At 46.6% G+C, this 12139-nt stretch overlaps 2 protein-coding genes across 2 annotated transcripts; both read left to right on the forward strand.

Moving 5' to 3' along the window:
* The first annotated feature begins 380 nt into the window (after positions 1-380).
* Positions 381-3263, forward strand: LOC117042748 (protein ALP1-like). The gene is made up of 2 exons (XM_033142384.1): positions 381-1016; positions 2554-3263. The coding sequence occupies exons 1-2, from the start codon at positions 450-452 to the stop codon at positions 3253-3255; spliced, it is 1269 nt and encodes a 422-aa protein (XP_032998275.1). The 5' UTR covers positions 381-449; the 3' UTR covers positions 3256-3263.
* Positions 3264-7340: 4077 nt separating this feature from the next.
* Positions 7341-12010, forward strand: LOC117042681 (zinc finger protein 397-like). Its single transcript, XM_033142277.1, has 4 exons — positions 7341-7514; positions 8652-9388; positions 9828-9918; positions 11013-12010. Exons 1-4 carry the CDS (start codon positions 7451-7453, stop codon positions 11894-11896), a joined length of 1776 nt encoding a protein of 591 aa, XP_032998168.1. The 5' UTR covers positions 7341-7450; the 3' UTR covers positions 11897-12010.
* The last annotated feature ends 129 nt before the right edge of the window (positions 12011-12139 follow it).

Genomic DNA, 12139 nt, shown 5'->3' on the forward strand with positions numbered 1-12139 from the left:
CTCCCTCGAGTTCTCTCTCTCTCTCTCTTTTAATCATGTTTTTAAATGTACTCGTAGGCCGCTTTCAGCCATTCCGGCAGTCAAAGCAGGGTGCAAAACAACCCGCTGCTGCTGTTGCTTCTTATATCAACATTTCTGCAGGCTTTCTGCCCGCGATGCTTGCTTTGAAGCGCTTTGGGCCGTTTTGAGCGGTCTTGGAGAAGCGGGGGCAAGTCGTCCCAAAAGACTGGAAGGGGAATCATAGAATTGTAATCTTGGAAGGGACCCCCCTAGGGTCATCCATTCCAACCCCTGGCAATGCAGGCATCTTTTGCCCACCGTGGGGCTTGAACCCACAACCCTGAGATCAAGAGCTCCTTCCTGCTCTACTGACCTAGCGCAGCTGCCCTTGATTCTGTCATCACCATCCAAATAAACGATCGCGCAGCTGGCGCTTCTTTCCCGTGCGAATGGAGAACCTCGAGGCCATCGTGCTGGTGATCCTGGCCACGCACAACCTGGTGCGCCTCCACCTGCACCGGGGCGGCGTGGCTGCCCGCGCTCGGCGGACGATGCGCCGCGTGATGGCCAACCACGTCTCGCTGCTGCACCAGCTGCTGCCCGACGCGTGTCCGGACAGCGAGGCGCGCCTGGTGGCCGAGGAGCTCCACGCCGGGCCGCACCGCTTCTGGTCGCGCCAGGTCAGCCAGGACTGGTGGGAGCGCGTGGTGCTGGAGACGTGGCAGCCCAGCCAGTGGCTGCAGGGCTTCCGCATGACCAAGGACACCTTCCTGGCGCTGTGCGAGGAGCTGCGGCCGGAGCTGCAGCGCCAGACCACCACCATGCGGGCGCCGCTGAGCGTGGAGAAGCGCGTGGGCATCGCCCTCTGGAAGCTGGCCACCACCGAGTGTTACCGATCCGTGGCCGGCCACTTCGGGGTGGGGCGCTCCACCGTCGGGGAGGTCTTCATCGAGGTGTGCCTGGCCATCGAGAAGCTGCTCTTCAGGAAGGTGGTGGCCCTCGAGGACCCCAAAGAGGTGATGGTATTTTTTTTTTTTATGTACTTGCATTTTTTCCCCTTTGTTACTACTACTGCTACTACTACTTTTGTTTGTTTGTTTGTTGGTGTGTGTGTGCAAATTTTTAAATTAAATTTTCTGTTTTACAATTTAAAATACTCATGTTACACCCTTAAGATAATCAACGACTTCATTTCTTCTCTTTCCATGGTTCACTTTACATATCATAAATCCCTGCATGTTTTACAAGAACTATACCATTCAGTATTCCATTATTGCACCTATCAGAACTTATTTACACTGTTCAATTTATCTTAATGCTGCCAGCTTTTTCAGCTGTACACAATTATTTCACATATATTCAATAAACGCTTCCCAGTCTTCTTTAAATGCATGTTCTTCTTGTTCTATTTACAGTGGTGCCCTGCTAGACGAATGTCTCGCTGGCCGAAAAACTCGCTAAACGAAGGCATTCGTCTAGCGGAAGGCTGCCCCGCAAGACGAATTTGTCTATGGGGCTGCCTCGCAAGACAGGGAAAAAAAAATTTTCCCGTCTAGCGAAAACCGCGGTTTGCACTGCCGCTTCGCTAGACGAAAAACCCGCTAGACGAAAATACTCGCAGAACAAATTATTTTCGTCTAGTGGGGCACCACTTTATTTATTTATTTGTTTGTTTATTTATTGTTTTGTTGACATTTTCTTTCTTTCTTTCTTTCTTTCTTTCTACTATTCCTTTTCTATTTTATGAAGATTTTTATTAGTTTTACATAGTTTTACATCTTTCAAACCTTCAGACCTCCTTCCCTCCCTCCATGGGTTCCATTCTAAAGATTTTTACTTTTTCTTTTTTCCTGCATCTTTTACTGTTATCCATCTATTATATAATCACAGTAACCAAAGTTCATTTCACTTTACAAGTGTCATTGTATTCCTGCCAATGATTTCAACTGTCTACAGTTGTCTTTCAAGTCTATTAAAAAGTTATTCCAATCTATTAAGAATACTTGGTCTTCCTGGTCTTTCCCACCAGTCTTGCCATTAATGCATATTCCATCAGATTGGTCTGCCACTCTTCTCTGGTCGGTGCTTCTCTTTCTTTCCATCTCTGGGCTAGAAGCATTCTTGCTGCCATTGTTGCATACATAAATATTTATTTTATTTTGGTAGTTCCTCACCCATTATACATAAGAGAAAAGCCTCTGGTTTATTAACAAAAGTTTTCTTAAACATTTTTTTTAACTCATTATATATCATTTCCCAGAAAGCTTTTACCACCCCACAGGACCACCACTGAGCTGTATAGAACCAGCTCAAAACTGTGCTGAAAATGTCAAAGGAAAGAGGGTACCTTTTATCTACTATTCTTTTTCTGAGACTGATTGCCGGTTTTCATTCAGATGACTCCCAAAGCAACCAGATGCCCACTAGACGTTTAAGACTCCGTGATGGGAGCTGTAGTACAAAACACCTGGCTAGCACCTGGTTCAGGAAGCCTGGCCTGGATGATGATGGGATGATCAGCTTTCTAATTCTTCAATCTTTTTGTTTTGAAAGGTCATGGCAGGATTTGCGGAAATGGGGTTTCCCAGCTGCGTGGGGGTCATGGACAGGACCCACATCCCCATCATCTGTACTGTCCGAAAGGGGACCAACATCAGCCAAAAGGGGTTCTTCCCTATGTCAATGCAAGGCACGGTGGACCACAAGGGCCGTTTCATTGACATCGAACTCAGCTGGTGCGGTAAAGATAAGGACGCCTCCTTCTTCCGAAACCTAGCCCTGTGTGAAGCGATGGACCAAGGGTCGTTCGTACCTGGGACTCATTCCATGACCATTGGCAACGTGGAGATCCCCCCGCTCATCTTGGGCGACGCGTCCTATCCCTTGAAGAAGTGGCTCATGAAGCCCTTCACTGGTAACCTCAGCCCCCGCCAAGAACATTTCAACTCCCGCCTAAGTGACTGCAAGAAGGTGGCCGAAGAGGCCTTTGGGCGGCTGAAGGGACGGTGGAGGTGCCTGGCTACCCGCTTGGAGGTGGCTGAGGAGAACATTATCCCCGTGGTGGTGGGGTCCGTCGTGCTCCACAATATTTGCGAGAATCGTGGACATGCTTTGGTGGATGGGCCTTGGGCCCAAGATGGCGTGTGGGACCAGGCCCCTGAGGGACACTTGAGGCTCCCGACATCCCCAGAGGATGCACGGGATGGGAGCCTGGTGAGGGAAGCTCTGGCAAGCTACTTCATGAGCAATTCCTAACTCCTCAACTTGGATAAAAGAAAAACACAAAAGTTTCGAAATGCACACTTCAGTTCGATTCAAAGCAATCTTTGTTCCGAGAAGCTGGGGATATACCACAGAAAGCTCTGGTAAACTGTCTTCCGAAGCCTTGCTGTGAAGTGACTTTTGCCACTACACCGTGTGTTGTTTCTGATCAGGTCCTGAGGTAAAATTACCTCATAACACAGCCGATAGGGAGAAGTGGCACTCCATGTCTGTGGTCATCACAACAAACAGTTTTGTGAATCGACTTTTTGTGTCTCAGTTGGCAAAGCTATGAATTTTATGCAAGCCACTACTCTTGCCCTGTTTTTGTTTTTATTGCTGTCGTTTTTATGGTCGTAACCTGCTGTAAACTTTGGGGAATGACAGTTTATAAGTATTTTTAAAAATAAACAGTAAGAACATTTTTTAAAAGGATTCCCAGCTCCATTATTTGCCAATGTGTAATGAAGCAGTGGGGAGAGAGCTATTTGTACGGGAGAAGTAGCGGTTAAAAAGCAGGGGTGCTAAATCCCTTTTCCTTTCACCACAACCACTTTTCTAAGGGACCATTTCCTGTTTTCCCCCACTTTACCTGCAAGCCCACCTAGGAACACGTACCTGGGGGAAAGTAACCTGGGTGAGGTGGTGTTTGAGCAGGTGTGGGGAACCTTTCGCCCTCCAGATGTTGCTGCGCTACAGCTGCCATTGTCCTTGGCCATTGGATGCACTTGCCGGGGCTGATGGGAGTTGTAGTTCAGCAACACCTGGAAGGCCAAAGGTTCCTCACACCTGATTGAACACTGCTGTGGAGGAAAAGAGGCAGGTGGGGAGTGTTATGTATGTATGCATCCTATCCTCCCCGGGGAGACTTAGACATGGGGTTGGCAGCCCCGCTTTTGCTGCTGAACATGTAGTTCCTGAATTTGGAGATGGGGCAGAAAGGCGGTTGCTAAATCTGAGAACTGGATCTGCTCAGGTGTTCCTCATATCTAGGTAATGTTACCAAGGGAGAACACAACCTGAGGTAATAGAATGTGTACATACCACTCCCCCACAAAAAGGTAGATATTTTTAAAATATACATAGAAGCCTGAAGCAATGTAGGGAAACTGGCCGTTTAGGCGTACATGAAAAACCACAAACTGCCCTTATCAGAAAGACCATGCACCAACGTATACCACACCTAACTGGGTGCAGTGAGAATCACAAACACACAGGCCCATTTACTTACGTAGACATGGCATGACTACACGCTACCCATATATGGTACTTCCATATCCTATGGCTGATGAAATGTAGTCCAAATATGATGAAATGTTCCTGTATGCTTTTGTATAAATAAGGCTCTTGCAGCCCCAAAAATCATCAGACCCTTTCAACCCACACTGTTGTGAGACTGGTCATTTCGCCCATTGACGAGCTGGCTCCCGTCAAAGCAATCTTAACAACATTACAAAATTTCAACTTTTTCTACCATCATAAAACACACAAACACAAATATATTACAACCACATTTATTTTTGTGTTCACATTAACAGCATTATTCTCTGCAGGTTTACTCAGAAGTCCCAGTGTTTCCTAAGTAATCCTACATGGCAAGTTTCTCCTAAGAATTTTTCCCAGGAGTGAATACAAGATTTTGGAGCGGCTCACTTCCATTTGTCGCCCTCTCAGCTGGAGCCAGGGCTCTTGATTCCATGGTCAGCTCCAGAGAAAAGGTGGGGCTCAGCATCCCCAAATATAGGAATTTATTAGCGTGCTGTAATGCTAACCACTTTGAATAGATGGTTATCTGAGGGCAAAGCAGGAGAGGACAGCTCCACACAACCAAAGCTTTGGGCAAAGAGGTATGTCTGGACCAGTCAAAAATCATGCCGTGATGGTGGTGTAGCTCCCCTGTAATAAAACATCAGAAACACTTTAGACCCTCCTTTGTTTTCTTGCTGTCTCTCCTATAAAGCATACGATTTTTATTTTTTTTTAATTTTCTTTTACTTACTTCCATATCTCAGGCTACAGACTCGTGGAAATAATAGTAAGCTGGTTACATGAAAACGCAAAATCTGCAGAAAATACAGAAAAATCTTAAGGTTGGATCCACACTGTGTATTTAAAGCACATTTTACGCACATGGTTCTCCCCCCTCCCCCCAGAAAAATCCTAGGAGCTGTAGATTACCCATCACAGAGCTACAGTTCCCAGCACCCTTAACAAACTACAGACCCAAGGATTCTTCAGGGCACTGAAACCTCAGGGGCATCTGGTCCTGCCATGTGAGGAACAGAGAAGCTGATGTGTTGCTTTCTAGCTGTGGTTGGTCTGCATTTCCCATTAGCTTCAGCTAGCCCAATGGACATGGATGTTGGGAAGTGAAGTCCTGCAACCTTGAGGGCACCAGGTCCCCAGCCTTCAAGTCAGGGTGTTTGTCTCAGCAAGAGAACAGCTTGCCTGTATTGCATTGCAGTGGATGCAACTTGAACCCAGTGTGGTGTAATAGTTAAGAGCCCTAACATGGAGTCCACACACACACACACACACCTGGTTCCTACCAAAGCCTCCTGCCCCTCTGCGCTTTTGTATTTTGCTTTAAAAAATAATCAGTAATAAACAGGGTTGGGTGGGGGAAGTTGCTTGGTTTGGGAGGGGGTTGCCTGTTTCTTCAGGGGGTGAATAGTGCCTGTTGTTTTTTTTAATGCGTTTTATTTGTGTCGAGTGTGCTGGTGTTCTGCCTGTTGTATTATTTGTTTACAGCATTTATTTTGGCAACATAAAGGCTCTTCAAGAGCAACTTGCAAAAATCAGTACTTGGCACGGCACACGAGGAAGAAGAACTGGGAGGGAGAAGGGAGGAAACAAGCTCAAAGACAAGTCTGCAGTGGTCCTGGCTGTATAGCCTTTGCACCTGCATTGCAGAGGGGATATCATTGCAAAGAGCAGGTGCCAGTCTTGAAGAAGGCCTGTTTCCACATTGCCGCAAGATGGAATTCTGCAGGTTGCAGCACATCTATCGGGGCCACCTCCAAAGAGCTTACTTACAAGCTCTGTGTGGGGCTGCCCCTTAGTCTTCTTCAAAAGCAGCAGTTAGGCGGCAAAGGGGGGTGTTCTGGCAGGCACATACAATGCCTGATTTGATATAGGTAACTGCACGGGCTGCCAGCTTGTGACTAACCCAGGTGAAATGTTATGTTATTTGTGTATATGGAGCCCTAAATGGACCAAGTTGCGGTATCTGGACTGGAGATGGGCTGCAGCTCAGTGGCTTTGCATGTAGAATGTCTCAGGTTCAATCCCCCACACCTCCAGCAAGGACTGAGGGAGATCCCAAAACTTGGGGAGCTGCTGCCAGTCAGTGTAGACAATACTAAGCTAGATGGACCAATGGGCAGACTTGGAATAATATAGCAGCTGCCCATGTATGTGAGAAACCTGCCTGCATGAATCTGGCAAGCAGAAAGTCGATAGAGAAAAGTTTCCCTCCCTCTCTCGTAACACTAGAACTTGAAGCTTATCCAGGGAAGAAAATACTTCAAGCAGTGCCTAGTTAAACTGGAACTCCCTGCCACAGGAGGCCATGACAACCACCAACTGTGGTGGCTTGAAAAGAGGATTAGACAAATGAACAGAAGCCAAGACTGGCTACTAGTCATGATGGCTATGCACAGTCCGAGGCAGTAAATGTTTCTGAATACCAGTTACTAAGAACCATAGGGGAGAAGGCTCTTGTGCTGGGATCCTGCTTAGGGGGTTTCCACAGAGATCTGGATCATGGGTGTTAGGGAAGGCAGGCCTTTTGTTAGGGGGGCAGAACCTCAGTTTGCTATGTATTTTTTATTGATTTTTACTGATTTAGGGGTGCGGGCAGCTGCCCCTCCCTGCCATCCCGCCTTGACTACACCCATGATCTGGACGGACCTTCTGAGAACAGGATGCTGGCCTAGATGGGCCGTTGGCCTGATCCAGCAGGCTCCCCTGGTGTCCTTCTGCTTTTAACCTGTCCACTTTTATACGTAACACGCAAGTTGCCTTTTCCAAAAACCAACAACTAAATGAAATACAAGGAAAGGGTTAAATGTATCGAGTTCTGCTTGGCAGAGAGGCGCATGAATTTGAGAAGGGCAGATGTGAAGAAGGCAGCCGCTTTGTGTCCCTTCTCCTTTCTTGGGAGACTGGCTTTTGGGGTGCACGCCTTATGAAGATCTGGGGGGCCCCCAAGACATCACCAGCAGCTGTGATGCAAAGACTGCCAGGAGAGGGTGAGTTTAAGGCAAGGCCTGGATCCAGGGGAAGAGCAGGAGAAGCAGAAATAGCTGGAGAGAGGGAAGCAACAGTGCTGCAAGCAGGGAAACCTTCCATTGAAAATTATGTCCAGGATCTGAAGCAATGGGTCTCTGAATGCCACTTTATGGGGAACCAGAAGGGGGGACAGCATTGTTGCGCTAGGATCCTGCTTGTTGGTTTCGCATTGGAGGATCTGGTTCGCCACTGCAAGAGATGTTGGACTGGAGGACCTGACCAAACAGGGTTTTTCTGATGTTCCTAAAAAAAAACTCTGCAAATAGTAACAACTGGTGTAAATATTTTTAGCAAATCAATCCTGCAAATCTCCAGCAGCTGCTCAGAAGGATAATGTGTTTATCTATCTTATAACAGCAAGGGGTGTATATTGTCCATTTGGTGATGGTCCCTAAAAACTGAACAGTGAAAGCAACTGATCTTCTTTTGGTCTTGCATGTTTCTCTGCCTATTTGTATTCAAATGACCATTTGGAAGAAAGAAGCCAGTGTGTTTCCTGGTTATTTGGAAAAGCAGAATATTCCTGTGCGTCATTTGGAATAAAACAATGATTTTATACCCCCAAACAGTTTTGCCCTTGTAGCTAGCTATATATATATAAAATGTTTATTTGAAATATTTATAAGCCGGGGATGATGGGAGCTGTAGTCCAGCAACATCTGAAGGCCACAGGTTTCTCATCTCTGAGTCAGATCTTGGGGTGGGGTGGGGAATCAGTTCTGTTCACATTTAAAGGGGAACCTACTTAATTAGCAGAAAGAAAGAAAGAAAGGGAACTGAAAAACACCTCCCCCCAAAGAAAAATCACATTTATCCTAAATTTCAATGCTGTTCTGCAGCCAGATAATGTGTACAAAATTGTATGTACTGGGGTAAACTGTACAGAGTAATGCATATTTTTGTGACTGCTTTGCAAAAATCTTGGGGGAAATGGTGGTGGTGGGGATATGCATATAAAGAGGAATTTGCAGAAATTAAAGAACAAATCATGCAGAAAGGAATTTTAGATTGGGGAAATTAGAATCTAAAATCGAGAAAGCGGGTTTGTTTTTTTAATAAATTGCACACTTACTGACATTGCGCTGGATGTTTTCCAGATTCATGTGCAAAGCAAGGAAGCATGCCTGGAGTAAAAACAGAAAAGGAGGATCCAGCAGAGTTCAGACCAGGGGAGTTCCTGCAGAGGGACCTTCACATCATCCAGGTGGAGACCAATGGAGAGCTTTCTGGGGAAGCAGCCACACATAAAATTAAGCAGGAGCCAGATGGAGGGCTGCAACAGTGCTGGGAAGCTCTGCGGTGTAAGTTCCCAAAGGATGTGGCCACCGCTTGGCCCGGATGGGAAAATCCGCTGCCACCACAGCCTCACTTGGGGAAAATCCCTAAGGATTTTAAATATTCCATAAAAGGATTTGCAGACGCCAAATGGTGGACTCATGAAGAGTGGAGGGTCCAAACGTTGCCGGGTGTTAATGGAGAATCCCATGAGGTTGACCGGAGCCAGGATCTTTCTGGGAACCTAGCAGAGGGGGACATTCCAGCTGGCTTGGAGGCCCAGCGCTTGCGTTTCCGGCGGTTCTCCTATTGGGAGGCTGAGGGGCCCCAAGAGGCACTTGGACATCTCCGGGAACTTTGCTGTCAGTGGCTGGAGCCGGAGAGACACACCAAGGAGCAGATCCTGGAGATGGTGATCCTGGAGCAGTTCCTGATGATCCTCCCGGAGGAAATGCAGAGCTGGGTCAAGGAACGCGGGCCAGAGACCGGCAAGCAGGCGGTGGCTCTGGCAGAGGATTTCCTCCGGAGGTTGAAGTGGTCTGAGAAGCACAAAGAGCAGGTGAGCAAACTGTTTCATCCTGAGGGTCACAACTTTCTCAGAAATTAGCCCTTAACAAAAAAGCGATACAATCTGAATTTTTGTGATTGTGTGTGTGTGTGAAAATCAGACTTTTAGTGTGGTGGCACCTACGCATTGGAACTATTGTTCTCCAGCAGACACCTTCATTTTATTATTTTCTGCACCTGCTAGAAACATTTTTGTTTAGACAGGCCTTCCCAGATATCTGAGAAAGCGTATGTGTTTCAAGTTTATTGCTGGTTTTTCATTTTTTGAACATTTTAATTGTTTTTACTAATAATTTTATTGTTCCTTTTTGTTTTTGGTAAAATGCTTTGAGGTTTTTTGCTTAAAAACACAGAGAGAACAAAATCAAGCAGCATGTGAAATAAGTAAATAAAAAAAATGAAAATATATTATTCACTGGCCGTCATTTCAGACACCATGTGGGCTGGATCTGTCAGAGACTGTCACATTGAAGCTTTCCATGGAGGCTGTAGAAGAAGGCAATGGAGAGACCATTGTCCCAGGCAAGTATTTACTGAGCTTCCAAGGTGCTTGCGGTGTAGCAGGGGCTCCACATTCCTCCTATGTGAAGTTCAGAGTGCACCTAAAGTCCACACTCCCGATTTGGAAACCGACATAGGGTATGAGGTCAAGATTCCCGCCTCCCGCCTCTGAAGGCTATACCACTTCAGAGTTGTTGATGTGGAATCCTGTTTTTAAACACTTTTCTTCCTAACAAAGTCTTAAAACAGCTACACTGGTTGCCAGTTATTTTCCAGGCCCACTTCAAGGTGTCAACTAAATCAGGCTTCCTCAAACTCGGCCCTCCACTAGCTAGCAGGACCAGTGGTCAGGGATGATTGGGATTGTAGTCTCAAAACATCTGGAGCGCCAAGGTTGAGGAAGCCTACCCTAAATGTTTTGGGATCCAAATATTTGCAAGAAGGCTTTCTTCCATACAGTGGTACCTCAGGTTACATACGCTTCAGGTTACATACTCTGCTAACCCAGAAATAATGCTTCAGGTTAATAACTTTGCTTCAGGATAAGAACAGAAATCATGCTCTGGCGGCGCAGTGGCAGCAGGAGGCCCCATTAGCTAAAGTGGTGCTTCAGGTTAAGAACAGTTTCAGGTTAAGAACGGACCTCCAGAACGAATTAGATTCTTAACCCGAGGTACCACTGTATTTACCTCCCTATATGTATTATAGTCAGGGCTTTTTTCAGATGGAACTCAGTTCTGACACCTCAGTTGGGTGCCATTGCCATTATAAGAGAACAAGGAGACATTAATGATGAGTTCCGACACCTCTTTTTCTGTATAAAAAATAGCAGTGATCATAGTGAATACCACTCATATTTGTCTGCACAATTTTTGTCCCTGGCCTCAGATGAATATCCAGATTGCAGGAACTTCCACTCCCTTTTCCATTTTAGATGGAATTAGCTGACATCCCTGATGGAATGTATAAGATTGCTTGTGATTTTTGTTGAATTCTATGTTCTTGTTTAAACGAGTGGTCAACTTGTCCTGTTAATTATGATGCATAGATCAGTTCTTTACTCCACTTTGTGTCCTTGGTGTGACCGATTTAACAGTTGTCTTGTTTTCTTCCAGCTGTTGACTGGCAAGTGAAGGTGAAAGAGGAGCCCAAGGATGAAGAGACTCTTCTGCCAGAAGGACCCATGAAAGGAGATGTCCCCACAGCATCATGGGAAAACATCAAAGGGAAAAGTCTCCAGGATCCTGAAATGAAACTGATGCCCAGAGGTTTGCAGGTTCAAGAAAATCACATAGAAAACCATCCTTGGAAGACAGCAGAACTATCCTTTCTCCATGAGGGTGCTGCTCACACAGGCTCACACAAGAGGGCCTTCCAGGACGGACTGCTCCAGCGTAAAAGAAAGAAGGCGGGTGTGGATGGCAGGAAGAACTTGTTCCCGAGCTCTGACGTCCTCAAGAAGCAGAGACTGCCGACGGCAGAAAAGGCATACAAATCCTCGGAATGGGGCAAGAGCCTCAAGTTGAGGCTGCACCTCAATATGCCTGAGAGGAAACGCATGGGAGGGAAACCCTCCATCTGGTCGGACTTTGGGAAAAGGTTCCCTCAGCCTTATGATGGTCCTCAGCCCCGGGAAATCCAGGCAAGAGCGAACCAGCATATATGTTCGGAGTGCGGGAGGACCTTCAGCAGGCAATCCCACCTCCTCATACACCAGCGCATGCACACAGGAGAGAAACCATATACGTGCTCGGAGTGTGGGAAGAGCTTCAGCTACAGCTCGGTCCTTACAGAACACGAGAGAATCCACACAGGGGAGAAGCCCTACGAGTGCTCGGACTGTGGGCAGACCTTCAGCCGCAGGTCGTACCTCATTCAGCACGAGAGAACCCACACGGGGGTGAAGCCCTACGAATGCTCCGAGTGCCAGAAATGTTTCACGCGGCGAAGCGGCCTTCTTCGACATCAGAAGCTGCACGTGGAAAGGAAGCCAAGCTGAAGCCGTGTCTTTTTAAGAATCTTTCATTTCCTTTAACTATGCATTAGAGATAATATTGTTGAGCGTTCTAGATGGCCACAGGAGAATTGGATGAATAAATATTAACTGTAGGTTCTGCAGGATTGTTGTGTTTCTTGTTGCGGGGAAAGATGTCTTCTGTAAGAATGTAAGAATCATCTTGCTAGATCAGACCAAGGTTTAGTTTATTTCCAGTGCTTCCCACAAATAGTGCAGAGCAGCCCC

Source organism: Lacerta agilis, chromosome 2 (genome assembly GCF_009819535.1).
Source record: "Lacerta agilis isolate rLacAgi1 chromosome 2, rLacAgi1.pri, whole genome shotgun sequence".
NCBI classification, from domain to species: Eukaryota; Metazoa; Chordata; class Lepidosauria; order Squamata; family Lacertidae; genus Lacerta; species Lacerta agilis.

Coding starts and splice junctions, on each gene's coding strand:
- LOC117042748 (XM_033142384.1), top strand. CDS start 450: ATGGAGAACCTCGAGGCCATCGTGCTGGTGATCCTGGCCACGCACAAC. Junction 1,017..2,553: donor CCCTCGAGGACCCCAAAGAG/GTGATGGTATTT, acceptor TTGTTTTGAAAG/GTCATGGCAGGATTTGCGGA.
- LOC117042681 (XM_033142277.1), top strand. CDS start 7,451: ATGAAGATCTGGGGGGCCCCCAAGACATCACCAGCAGCTGTGATGCAA. Junction 9,389..9,827: donor CTGAGAAGCACAAAGAGCAG/GTGAGCAAACTG, acceptor CCGTCATTTCAG/ACACCATGTGGGCTGGATCT. Junction 9,919..11,012: donor TGGAGAGACCATTGTCCCAG/GCAAGTATTTAC, acceptor GTTTTCTTCCAG/CTGTTGACTGGCAAGTGAAG.